The following is a 14297-nucleotide window of genomic DNA, read 5'->3' as shown; positions in this document are numbered from 1 at the left end:
TGTGCTATACATTCACTAAGTACCAGAGACACAGTTTAAAATTGAACTGATTTATTTTTCCCAGATCCAGATTGTAAACTCTAGTCCCATTAAAGGTGAATATCCAGAAGAAATTGCATTCAGCAATGGTGATGGACAAATCTCCAGCATGAAGCTTACTGAAACTTTCTCCCCAGTGTGAACCCAGTAGTGTAGTCACAAGGTTAGATTACTGAGTGAATCCCTTCTCACATTCACAGCAGGTGAACGGCCTGTACCCAGCGTGAACTCAATCATGCACATTTGATTGAGAAGGCTGAGAGAAACTCCTCCCAATGTCTGAGCAGGTGAACAGACTCTACCACTGGTGTGAACTTGCTGGTGTCTCTGTAGTCAAGATGACCATATGAATTCTTTCCCACATTCACAGCAGGTGAACAGTCTCTCCCGTGTGAACTCGCTGATGACTTAGTAGGTGGGACGACCGAGTGAATCTCCTCCCACAGACTGAGCAGGTGAACGACTTCTCCCCAGTGTGAACTCGCTGATGTCTCTGTAGGGTGGATGACTGACTGAATCTCATCCCACAGACTGAACAGTTGAACGGCTTCTCCCCAGTGTGAATTCGCTGGTGTACCAGTAGTTTGGATGACCGAGTGAATCCCTTCCCGCAGTCTGAGCAGGTGAACGGCCTCTCTCCAGTGTGAACTGACTGGTGTACCAGTAGGTCAGATGACTGAGTGAATCCCTTCCCGCAGTCTGAGCAGGTGAATGGCCTCTCCCCAGTGTGAATTCGCTGATGTACCTTCAGTTTAGATGACGAAATGAATGCCTTCCCACAGTCTAAGCAAGAGAACGGCCTCTCTCCAGTGTGAATTCGCTGATGCTCCTTCAGGTTAGATGAGCAAGGGAATCCCTTTCCACAGTCTGAGCACGTGAATGGCCGCTCCCCGGTGTGAAATCGCTGGTGTGCCATTAGGGTGGATGACCGAGTGAATCCCTTCCCGCAGTCCGAGCAGGTGAACAGCCTGACCCCAGTGTGAACTGACTTGTGTACCAGTAGTTCAGATGACCGAGTGAATCTCTTCCCACAATCTGAGCAGGTGAACGGCCTCTCCCCAGTGTGAACTCTCTGATGTACCTTCAGTTGGGATGAGCAAGTGAATCCCTTCCCGCAGTCTGAGCAGGTGAACGGCCTCTCTCCAGTGTGAACTCGCTGGTGTACCAGTAGGTCCGATGACCAAGTGAATCCCTTCCCACAGTCCGAGCAGGTGAACGGCCTCTCCCCAGTGTGAACTGACCTGTGTGTCAGTAGGTCGGATGACCGAGTGAATCCCTTCCCACAGTCTGAGCAGCTGAACGGCTTCTCTCCAGTGTGAACTCGCTGATGTTCCTTCAGTTTAGATGAGCAAGTGAATCCCTTCCCACAGTCTGAGCAGGTGAACGGCCGCTCCCCGGTGTGAACTCGCCGGTGTGCCATTAGGGTGGATGAACGAGTGAATCTCTTCCCGCAGTCTGAGCAGGTGAACGGCTTCTCTCCAGTGTGAACTCGCTGGTGTTCCTTCAGTTTAGATGAGTATTTGAATCCCTTCCCACAGTCCGAGCAGGTGAATGGCCTCTCACCAGTGCGAACTCGCTGATGAGCCATTAGATCAGATGACCGAATGAATCCTTCCCCACAAATTCAGCAGATGACCAGCCTCTGCCCAGTGTGAACTGACTGGTGTCTCCACAGCTGGGAAGAGTGACTGAATCCCTTCTCACCCACAAAACAGATGAATGGCCTTGCCCAGTGTGAACCCGCTGATGTTCCTTCAGTTGAGATGACCGAGTGAATCCCTTCCCACAGTCTGAGAATATGAACGGACTCTCTCTTGTGTAAAATAACGGGTGTGCCAGTCAGTCAGATGAGCAAATGAATCCCTCCACACAGTCTGAGCAGGAAGGAAGGTTGAATGAATCCCTTGCTCCTCGTCTTAAATATCTGGATAGAGACAGCAAACCTGACGTGATCTGTTTGAGATTCCCGTAGACAAATTCCTTGTCATTTTTAACCTGTAAAAAAAATTACAAAATCCATCAATGGGTGAAGTACAACATTTCAAATGAGATCACCGATTTGTCAAGGTGTGATCTGGCATCACACTGTTACAGTGAAGTTCAACCCAAGTTGGAGAGAGAAGTCATCATCTAACTGGGAACAGTGCTGGTATCTGGAATGAGCAGCAAATTCTCTGATGCTTTTCCTGTCTCTGCAAGAATGGGGCATTTCTGCCATCTCCAATCTGTGACCTGGCTCAGTCTGACTCTCTCCATTGATATTATTCCCTGTTCCCACTGAGCTGCATGGGTGCCCGACCCCACAGTAACTGAAACACTCTCACACAAACATCTGGCAGTGCATTCCACGCACCCATCACCCTCTGTGTAAAAAAAATTACCCCTGACAGCCCCGCAGCATCCATTTCCAAGCACCTTAAAACTATGCCCCTCATGTTAGCCATTTTAAACCTGGGAAATAGCCTCTGGCTATCCATGCAATCAATGCCCCTCATCATCTTTTCATCTGAAATACGCTCTGAACATAAACAAGGGAACCATACATTGCTTTCAGGTTTTGTTCAAAGTATACAAAATTATTTGTGTACAGATAGGGTAAACGTGAGCAGCATTTTCCACTGAGGTTGGGTGCGGTGATGTAAGTGGTGAAGGTAAAAATTTAATGGGAGCGTGTGGAAATAGACTTCACTGAAATGGTTGTGTGAGACTGGAATGAGATGTCAGCACAATCGGTGAATATGAGCTCGTTTTCAGCATTTAAAAGAAGTTTGGATGGGAGCCTGGATGGTAGGGGTATGGAGAGTGATTGTCCCGGTGCAGATAGTTGCATTTGACAGCTTAAATGTTTTTTCAGCATTGACTAGATGGGCCAAGTAGCCTGTTTCCGTACTGAACTTCTCCACATTTCTGTGACAGAGAAGCTGGCCAAACTTGTTTGGAAGGGAAACGGTAGGAGTGACAACGGAGCAGCAATGGCTGGAGTTCCTGGGAGCAATTTGGGAGCTGAGTGATTGATACATCCCAAAGAAGTGAAAGCATTGGAAAGGCAGGAGGACACAACTGTGGCTGAGATGAGAAGCCAAAGCAAACAAAAAAGCAAAACAGAGGGCAAACGAAAGAGCAAAAACTATTGGGAAGCTTTTAGAAACCAACTGAAGACAAGTAAAGAAATTCAGATGAGCTCAGTGCGTGGAATCATGATATTTTAGTCATTAATGAGTCTTGGTAGCACCCAACAGTCTGAGGCATTTAGAGGAACAAAATATCCGGGGCCTCAATACCTCTTGAAAACCAAGGTTTCCTGCCCCAGTCACCTTTCAACTTTTATTTTGTAAGGCACGTACAAACTCTACACCCTCAAAGTTACACTTCTGAAGGCCTCCCACTTACCAAGTACTCCTTGGCCAGAAAACAGCAAAATTTGTTCCTCTAATCTGGAAATTTGTTCCTCTAAATCCCTCAGACTGTTGGGTGCAACCAAGTCCCAATAATGGGTACAATATCATAATTCCCTGTCCTCAGCTCATCTGGCTTTCCTACGATGCTTCTTGAATTGTGATAAATGCAGCTCAGCACATTCATACCATGCTTGACCATTTGATTGCTGACTCTTATCTGAGGTCTGAACAATATCTGACTGGTGTCAAGAAAACAACCTTTCCCTGATTGTCACAAATCCAAAGGAGCTGATTGTGGATTACAGAAGGAATGGAGAAAGGCTAGCCCCTATTGACATCAATGGATCTGGGGTTGAGAGGGTGAACAGCTTTAAGTTCCTGAGTACAAACATCAACAAGGATCTCACATGGTCTGTTCATACCGGCTGTGTTGTGAAAAGCGCACAGGAGCCCCTTTTACACCTCAGATGGTTGAAGAAGTTTGTTATGGGCCCCAAATCCTAAGTGCTTTCTACAGGGAGACAATTGAGAGCATCCTGACTGACTGCATCACTGCCTGATATGTGAACTGTACTTCCTTCAATCTCAGGAACCTGCAGAGAGTGATGCAGACAGCCCAGTGCATCTGTAGATGTGAACTTCCCATGAGTCAGGGCATTTTCAGTGACAGGTGTTTAAAAGGGGTCCAAACGATATTGGGGACGCAATTCATCACAACCACAAACTGTTCCTGCATAATGTGCATCGTGATTATTATGTACTGAGGTATTCATTTTAACAGCTAGCAAATCACTGTCAATAAGAACTTTGACCTCCTCTGGGTTTGTTATGAATGTACCACAGCTCTGAGGGGCCGAAGGGGCGGGAGCAGCCCCTTCCTTCCGGAGAATCGCAAGATTGCTATTAATTCGGGTCTCGGACCCAGGAAGTGAGAGACAATGCAACGGTTTTGGCCATTGTTCTTAGAGGCACCTGTGTGACGTGCATGTCCCTGCTACGTGACAGTTACCATGGATATGGACACCCTCGGGCAATGTGGGGGTGGGGATTGCATCACCCTACTTTGATGGACATCTACAACTCTGCAAGTCAAGATAAAAGGGGACTGCAGGAGGCAGTACCCCAGCGACGCACCAGAAGGACACCCTCGCTCAAGGCTCCCGTAATAGCTGGAAGTCACTCAATGCCATGTGCGCTCCTAACTCCTTTGCCTGGGGAGCGGGTGGCTGATAATACCGAGAAGGACTTTGAACTAACAACGGGGAAACCACGTTCCCCTGATTTTACGGAGTGACTTCATAAAGACCCGGGCAAGTTTTTTTTTTCGTTTTTCACCGATCCCTCTAAAACATGTGAAACCCCGAAAGGCTAAAGTCTGCAGACTTCTGAGTGACTTTTATATTTGCAACAGACAATATATTATCCCCTAGGCAACAGTCTAGATTACTTTTTAATGATGATTATTACTACACCCGCGCTTTAGATTGAGTATTGACGACGTGCATTATCTGAATGTTTGTATTAACCTTACTTTTGTGCCGCTTTATAAATAAAAATGTTTGAAAATAGTGACATCAGACTTCAACGGACCTCTCTATCTTTGCTGGTAAGTTATCCAGTTACGGGATACGTAACAGGTTCGACTGAGTTCATCTGCTCTCTCACACTCTATAGCAGGCCTGTAATGGGTAATGAAGGGTTTTCTCACCAAAGCTCTTGCATATTGTCCATAAGTGGATTGTTTGCTAAATTACGGTTTAAAAAGTCGGAGTTCCAAATATCACTCCACTTCTTCCCTCTTGTAAATTCTCCAGCAACTTTTGCATCACCACAATACACACAGGGAACACCAGTTTCTATAATGGACATAAATATTTCCCGTGAACCCTCCTGAGGAATTAAGGATATATATAAAAAAAATATTTTGAACCTATGTAACCTCTGGCTAAAAGAATATTAGGGACTGAATAGGAATTTTTGAACTGAAGTAAACTCTGTGTTTAGTGGTTTGCTAAGACAGGCTCATTACCAGTTTTCTGTGGCATGCAGAGAGACTCACTGAGAGCTGATAATATTATGCATTGTATCCTCGTTAGCTGATAACATTATACATTGTACCCTCGTTTGTGTCAAGGAAGGAGGACTGGCTGAAAAGGACAGGAATGAACATCTGTCTGTAATTAAGTCAGGGCCTTGCAAAGGGAATAACTGATAAGGTCTGGACAGTATATCCATCTGTAATTAAAACCTTCATTTAGTGAACTCTCTTATCTACGTAATTAAGTTTTGCGCCAACAGACCTGGTGGGCATACCAGTTCAAATAACATCTTGCAAATAGTAATGTATGGGGCTTACTATGTATAAATGTCTGGGTTCATGTATAAATACACGGCTGTAACCTGACTAAGTCAGTCCACTTGCCAGATGATGGCAGTGCTTACGTACCTTCCCTTCGACGTGCGTCTCAAACTCCTGCAGGAGAATGCGCAATCAACCGTGGTGACGAAAAGAACCTAGTCTCCCAAGTTTTATTCAGATTCAACTTTAACATTTGGCATCATGAACAGGATCCCAATATAGGGAGTGCCAAGCAGAGAGGCTGAGTAAGTGGCTGGACCACTCTGGGGAATGTGGAGACTGACCGGGCACCCAATAGGTACTTTACCTTTCGTTGTTCTCCATTAGTTCCTTTCAAGGTACGGACCCTCACCCAAGGTGATCACATACCTTGAAGGGATTGGGAAAGAATCTGTTGGGAGACGCTTCTAAGGGAGGCTAAATTTTACTAAGTGGGCAGGAGGCAGACGTGCCAGGTAAATTAATTAAATGAGCATGAAGTGCCAGCCGGGTAAATTAATTAAATGAGCATGAAGTGCCAGCCGGGTAAATTTATTAAATGAGCATGAAGTGCCAGCCGGGTAAATTTATTAACTGTACAGGAGGTGCCAGCCGGGTAAATTTATCTGTTTGTTACTTAAGCAGGAGGCTTTGTGCCGGGTAAATTACTTAGAGAACATGGGTCAGTTGCAGTCGATTGATACAAGTGGGCCAGGAGCAGCCCTACACAATGTGTGAGAGTTTTCCAGACAAGGAAAAAGATTGCAGCGCTGAATAAGAAATTGGGGAATAAAATCTGGCCACTGGGGGGGGAACCTGGGATATTACCTCATGAGAACAAGCAGTAAATTTGATATGGAATAAGAACAGTGGAAAGAAGTGGAAATTTTTGGAAAGGGAATGGAAGGATAAGGCAGATGCAGAGGTGAATGGTACATTATTAGCAAGTTGGAGGAATGTGACAAAGGGTAGAGGTACGTACAGCAGGAGGAACGCCAAAGGTTTGGAGACGCTAAAAGCAGAGCGTGAATGGGTGGATAGACGCAGAAAACAAGAGCAGGGAAAACAACATAAGCAAACCGAGCCCAGCCTAAATAGGACAGAATGGCAGGAATGTCAGTATGAAGTTCGAACTGATAGGGAAACAAGAGATCCTGAACCCATGTCTGGCATACTTGCCCTGTTTGAGGACAGTGACTGAGGTGTGGGCACCCACCGTACACCCTGCCCCAACACCCTACCAGGAGCCGAGTGCACCCGGTGCTCCCGAACCCCAATCCTCCCAGTACTCAGATACGGTGGCTGCTCGGGTAAAACAGTGGCGGCAGGGAAGGGGGAGGTCCCTATACCCTGAGATTCAGAAAGGGAATACCGATGACTATTCTGAGACGGGGAGGGAAGGATCCAATAGAACCCCAGAGTTAATGGCTCCACAAAGACATTGGCTCAATGGAAGAAGCCAGAGAGTGGTAGTGGAGGATTGCTACTCTGAGTGGAGGCCTGTGACTAGTGGTGTGCCACAGGGATCAGTGCTGGGTCCATTGTTATTTGTTATTTGATACATAATTCCCTAAAAGTGGCGTCACAAGCTGTAAAGAGAGCTTTTGGTACATTGGCCTTTATAAATCAAAGTATTGAGTATAAGAGTTGGAATGTAATGGTGAGGTTGTATAAGACATTGGTGAGACAGAATTTGGAGTATTCAGTGCAGTTTTGGTCACCTAATTACAGGAGGTGTATTAATAAAATTGAAAGAGTGCAGAGAAGGTTTGCAAGGATGTTTCCGGGACTTGAGAAACCAAGTTATTGTGAAAGGTTGAATAGGTTAGGACTTTATTCCCTGGAGCATACTGGAATTAGGGGTGATTTGATAGAGGTGTATAAAATTATGATGGGTATAGATAGAGTGAATGCTAGCAGGCTTTTTCCACTGAGGCCAGGCGGAAAAAAAAACTAGAGGTCATGGATTAAGGGTGAAGGGGGAAAAAGTTGAAAGGGAACATCAATGGGGGTCTTCTTCAGGCAGGGAGTGGGGCGAGTGTGGAATGAGCTGCCAGATGAAGTGGTGAATGTGGGCTCACTTTTGACATTTAAGAGAAACTTGGACAGGTACATGGATGAGAGGGGTTTGGAGGGATATGGCCCAGGTGCAGGTCAGTGCGACTAAAATGGTTTGGCACAGCCAAGAAGGGCTAAAAGGCCTGTTTCTGTGCTGTAATGTTCTATGGTTCTGAAGGCAATTGCCCACCCAAATGCTGCCCAGTCCACCAGCTGGAGGAGGGACAGTACTCAGTGATTCCTGTGTATGCACCCTGGAAGCCTCAAGAAATGATAATGATCATGAATCAGGTCCCAGATAGAAAAGAAAAACCAGCAGAGTTTGCTCAGTATGTCCACGGTACTATCCAAATGTTTAATGTGACTCTGCAAGATTTATTCGGACTCTGATGGGTGACTCTCTCAGCTGATGAGGGGCGGAAATGGAAGGCAGAATTGAGATACCAAACATGTCAGGAGTTACAGGCAGGAAACCATAATGAGAATGAACAGACAGACCGGATTATTCAAGCCTTGGAAAGGGCTCTCCAGCAACCTGTAAACATCACTGAAGTTCTTGAATGCAAACCTAAGCCTGGGGAATCGGGAATAGACTATTGGGAGTGATTTGTGGCCTGCTACGGCACTTTCGCAGGAGACCGAGTCTTTAATGATGGGAATCTGTTCCCCAGTTTAACACCTTACTGCTCCAATGCTTACAAACTGAGATAGCCAACATGATTAAAACAAATAATATGGATTGGCCTGACAATGATCGAAATCAAATGCGATGAGTTTTGACATATTATTGGGACCTGACATTGTGTGCTGTATCTGGGGATAAGAAATGGGAACAAACACCTACCAAGGGACAGGTGGGGACAACAACCTGTTTAGAAATTGACAATCAAGGATGCTTCCTACCGTGAGCACCACCCCTCAGGAAGAGCCCAATGTAACATTGCAAGTTGCTGGAATTCCTGTTCCGTTTAAGATTGATATGGGGGCAACCACAACCTCTCTCAATCAGGAAATAGTATCAGAAAAGGGATTTCAGCTATCAGTCGCGACAATCACTCTGTTTGGGTTTGAATGAATGGAATGTACGTATCCACGTACCCAGCCACTGCAGGTGGAATTCCAGGGGAACCAGTGTGAGGTTTCAGTTACAGTCACCACCAGTCGGGGGTGTAGTTTTGCAGGGAGAGACTTGCTCTGTCCATTGGAGGTTGAGATTCTATGCATGGACAAGGGTATCACCCTGGGACTAGCGAACAGCTTCCCCAGTTTCTGAACTCCCAGTGGTGGGCACTTAATCTGGACTCCACTGTGTTTGAACCCCTTCTGCCCCCGGCCGGCTCTCATGTGACTCTGTGCTGTGACCCTCCGGGGTGCACAACTGAGCAAAGCCAGTGTTATGCTCCCCTCGAGGGACAGAATTTCCCAGTCACGGTGATTGGGGAGGTTAAAGGAAATGAGGGCAGTGCATTTCTGGCCGAAGTTCCAGATTTCCTTTGGTGACACACAGGACTGGTTGTTCCCCACGCCACCTTTAAGGTTTGCCTTGGGTTCAAACCAAAGACCCTAGGGTTCCTTGCCTACATTTTGATGTAACAAGCCTCCAGTAACGAGGGAGACTGGCAAAACTTGGTCGCGGGACAACTCCAATACTGGAAGGAGTCTGAGGTGAAGACGGGATATCTGGTAAGACACTCTATTAATATTGACTGAACCCTAGACATTGTACCCCGTCTCTGGGCAACCTCAGGCCATGAAGTTGGCCGCACCAACTGCCCCGTCTGGATCACGGTGATAGATTCTCCCATCCATACCTCAATACGCCCTCTACCCTGAGGCAACGTTTTGTGAGGATGGAAGCTCTTTTGTGGATCCAGCCGGGAAACAATATTCTGGCTATGCGATAGTGACGGACAGTGAAATAAGAGCAGGCTTCTTTTGAAGCAGCTGACTCCACCCAGAAGGCTGAGCTGTTTGCTCGGACTCCTGCCTGTATCCTAGCAACAGACTAAAGTGTAAACGTTCACACAGACTCCCGTTATGCATTTGGAATTGTACATGACTTTGGGAACATGGGGATTCCTGACTTCCTCTGGCTACCCCATTAGTAATGTTACCTTTGTAAACAACTTACTCACTGCTCCACAGCTACCTCGAGATTTGACTATTATTAAATGTGCTGCCCACACCCGCCAGTCAGACTGGGTCACTAAACGCAATCCTTTAGCAGATTACACAGCGAAAATTGCTGCACAATCCTCAATAGTTGTAGTCCTCTGAGGTTCCCGTCAAGCAATCCTCCGTGACTCAAGCAGAACGGGTTTGCCAGACATGAGGGAGGTACGTATTTTTCAGGGGGATGCCTCTGAGGAGGAGTGCAAGCTGTGGTCCCAGATGGGGTGCCAGAAAGACCCCGAACTAGGATTTTGGATCACGCCAGTGGGACAGGTTTGTGTTCCTGCACAGTTCTTACCAATATTGGTTGATTATATACAGAAGTGTACACACCTGGGAAAGGAGGGAATGGGTGGTAACCTGTAACCAGCACTCCGGGTGTGACTCCCCTGACAGGTGGACCTTTTTCGTGTCTACAAGTTGATTTTATTCAATTGCCTAGAGTACATTGCTATAGATAATGCTTAGTTATTATACATGTGTTTAGTAGATGGACTGAAGCTATTCCAACTCCCAATAATACTGTTATGACTATTGTGAAGGTATTATTACAGGAAATAATTCCCAGGTATGGCCTGCCAGAGATGCTGAGCTCTGACAAGCGCCCACACTTTGTGGTGAAAGTGAACAAAGAGGTATGTAACAAACCAGCTATCAGGCAATAATTCTACCGTACACCACCCACGGGTTGCTGCCATAGTGGAAAGAGCCAATGGCACTCTGAAGATTAAATTGCCAAAGTAACGGTGGAGACTGACCTCACTTGGTTGAAGGACCTACCGTTAGCCCTATTCCACATGAAGGTTACCCGACGGGGGAAAACAGGGTCATCACCAGCTGAAGTGATGTATGGACGGTCCATAAGGACACCCTGGGGACCACCTTGTGTCCATTGCTCCCAGAAATTCTACCAGCAAAATTCAAAATTCATACGCTTGGGGAAGAGATGGGAAATAACCAAAATTCTCCAAGCATTACATATACACGTACGACAGGCTTACAAGGAAGAGAATTTTCACTCCTCCGCACAGAGGAGTGATTATCCCACCACAGAACCGGGGAATATTGTCCTGATCAAGAACTGGGATTGTGGGAAACTCAGATCTCGGTGGAGAGGAGCATATCAGGTGTTACTGACCACTCCCATGGCTGCAAAACTGAAGGGGCCATCTCGTTGGATACATCGAACAGACTACAGACGTGTTACTGAAGGAACTGAGTAGAAGGACTCTCTCAGACTAAAGGAAAATGTATTTTCTGATAGTGGTGTTCATGCTTGTGTCTTTGACAGGGCTCACCCCAGCATCCGGGGGCCCTCATGTTAACACATTTCTGTGTCTCTGTCACACCGATGCCAAACAGGTAGAACTAGGGGCCTGCTGGGTTTGTGCTGAAATTCCGCAGCATGGTAAAACTATGATTCCAATGTCAGTAATCCTGCTCAACCAGAGTGAGGAACTCTCAGCCTGGGCTTTCTCAAACAACACCCGGAAAAGTGAGGTGAGGAAATGTGGTATTATCAGAAATGACTGTGGCTGTCGGTGTTCTGAGGGATGGTATCTCAGGCTCCCACCAAATGGAACTTCCTAGACTGGGAAACATGCATCCTGGCCATACTCACAGGTGCACGGCAGCGGAGAGGAACAACTGAGCGATTCTGGATGATCACTTTTCTCTCCTATGGAGTAGCCAGGAATCCACCAATCAATTTGGCTATAGCACGAGGAGCTGGACACAATACTGCAGGGTCCCTGACAGAAACACAGGCCCAAGTAACAGAAATATCCACTGAAATGATTGCAATCTGGCAAACAGTCCTCCAGAATTATATGGCTTTAGATTTTATCCTCACTGAGAAAGGTGGAACCTGTGCTAATATTGACACAGAATGCTGCACCTATATCCCTGATGAGTCTACTAACGTTACATCCCTCTCTGAGCACAATGCCAAGGAGATTGACAGCATGAAGAAAGTAGGGCAGGATTTAAACGGGTTCACTGAAGGTTCGAAATGGTGGCCTTTGAAGGCCTGTTAGTTAATATGTGGGGCGTGATATTGCATTATGGCCTAATAGTTGTGCATATCATTGTTATAATTACTGTTGAACGCTGATTTTACTCACTGATAAGTAAATGCTGTACTCAGTTGCTTTCTCTGTAAAAAACTACTGCTTTGTTGATCATTTAATGATCAAAAGGAGGGAGTGATAAAGTATGCAAAAGGGTTAACACTTGGTTAAACAATAGCAGCCTGTTTTTCTGAAAGAGACTGCTGATGAGCACCAGATGCTCTGAGCCATGCTGAGCCCTATTTCTTCTTGAGGTAAGCTGGCTCGGGTTCCAGGATGCTCATCTCCTTGTGCACTCACGTGTAGAGATAGGTCAGCTTCAGTCTGTTCTGTGTGTGTAAGCCATTATGACTATTTTGTAATTTGTCTTTAGGGGCTGTCATGTAGTAAATAACTTTGGCTCCAGCCTGTCTTATGTGGTGGGTATCTGGCAGATATATCTGTGGTGTAAGGGGAATTGTTAGTCAGTTAGTGGATTGGGCGGGAACAGTCATAGACTCTTCCTGTTTGAGTGACTAACTGAATAAGCCCCGGGTGCTTTGAATAAAGAGTTTGTGCTCATACGGTCTCTGAGTGACTTTATCTGGATTTGACTTTGACAGAATGGGATAGCGTTTAAAGGGCTGGGCTGCTGGATGCACATTACCAGACCTGAAGTGATTCCAACCGGGTCTGACAGAGGCATAACTGGGCACATTCAGTCTCCCTCCAACTATTCCCTACCTTCTTTTGTAGAGGTATGTAATGTCTAAAGGACCAGTGTTTGAGTAAATGAGACTCACCAAACTTTCTCCTGACTGAATCACTGGAATCTCCGAGTCAGATGGGTTTCTCTCCAGTTGATGCTCTCAATCCTCGGGCTGGTTCACTTGTTGCTGCTCCCTCGTCTACAGTCGTGGTTTCCTTCCAGTTGGGGTTTTTCTTCCAATAACTCTCTCACCGCAGGTCTAACTTTAACATGAAACATAAAGAAGCACATTAACAATAAAAAGGAGCACCAGACATTTCTGCTTAATGTTACTAAGAACAAAACTCACTGAAACTTAAACGAAGATATAATGATCTCAGTGAACAATCTTTTATTGTCTCTCACACATCACAAAACGATATGGGATAAGATGGAGCCATCACTCAGTCATGGTAAGACATAAGACACAGGAACAGAATTAGGTGATTCAATCCATCTGGTCTGCCCACCACTCAACCATGGCTGATTTTTATTCCAACACCATATTCCTGCCTTCCTCCTGTAATCCCGGTTACTCAGCAATCATGAGTATATTAATCTCTGCCATAAATATACCCAAATGGCAGCCTCAACCAACCTCTGCGGCAGCAAATTCCACAGATCAGACATCTTTTGGCCACTTTTTTTACCTCATCTCAGTTTTAAAGGGAAGCATCTTTATTCTGAGACTGTGCTGTCAGATCGCACTGTCCGTCTAATGGAAACATCCTCTCCATGTCCACTGTTTCCAGGCTTTTCAGCATTCGGTAGGTTTACTTAACCATACATCCCTCCACCAGCCCCACCGTCCCTCTGAACTCCATCGAGCACAGGTCCAGAACCACCAAATGCTCCGCATACATAAAGCCAATCTTTCCTGTGATTATTCTTGTAAATCTTGTCAGCAACAACGGTACTGAACACAAACAGGTACCAGGATAATTTACAGAGAAAAGTTGTGCTTGCTTTACTGCTCTACTATCACAGAATGACCCATTTCCATTTCCAGGTTAAAACAGGTCCATTTCAGGAAATATAAACCATTCCAGGGTGAATGTAATAAACAGAAACTGGAATTACCAGAAACACTCAGCACGTACGGAACAGCTGTGTTGAGAGGACAAACTTTACAATTCAGGTTAATATATTTCATCAGAATGACTTCAAACATTTTCAGTTTTTAGTGCAGATCTCCAGCAACTTGAGATTCTGCTTGATTTCTGCCGAGTGACAGACAGGTGACAGTGGGTGGGGGGGGGGGGTGATTTCCAAACACAGTTCAACACCAAACTCAAGGGTCTATATCTACTGTTGTAAACACGGAACTGCCCATTTACTCATAGCCTCTCCCTGTGAGAGATGAAATGGGAAATCATCCTCTCCTCAGATTAGCAGTCTTTGCTTCCAAAGGAACTCCAGAAACAAACTGCTGATCCCAGACCAGAAATACTCACTCAACACCTCATAAGCCCAAGCAGCTCGATCCCCGGGTCCAT

General features: G+C 45.9%; 1 protein-coding gene across 2 annotated transcripts; it reads right to left on the bottom strand.

The window, feature by feature from the left end:
• Positions 1–328: 328 nt before the first annotated feature.
• LOC132386668 (zinc finger protein 229-like) lies at positions 329–13025 on the bottom strand. Of its 2 annotated transcripts, XM_059959006.1 has the most exons (3): positions 12857–13025; positions 11627–11756; positions 329–2034 (listed from the first exon to the last, which is right to left on the bottom strand). In XM_059959006.1, exon 3 carries the CDS (start codon positions 1625–1627, stop codon positions 404–406), a length of 1224 nt encoding a protein of 407 aa, XP_059814989.1. In that variant the 5' UTR covers positions 1628–2034; positions 11627–11756; positions 12857–13025; the 3' UTR covers positions 329–403. The 2 variants fall into 2 exon arrangements, with proteins under 2 accessions (XP_059814989.1, XP_059814988.1); XM_059959005.1 differs by lacking the exon at positions 11627–11756.
• Between the last annotated feature and the right edge of the window lie 1272 nt (positions 13026–14297).

The sequence above is a fragment of the Hypanus sabinus genome, unplaced genomic scaffold (genome assembly GCF_030144855.1).
Source record: "Hypanus sabinus isolate sHypSab1 unplaced genomic scaffold, sHypSab1.hap1 scaffold_125, whole genome shotgun sequence".
In the NCBI taxonomy this organism is placed as follows: domain Eukaryota; kingdom Metazoa; phylum Chordata; class Chondrichthyes; order Myliobatiformes; family Dasyatidae; genus Hypanus; species Hypanus sabinus.
This window is presented reverse-complemented; position numbering and strand designations above follow the sequence as displayed.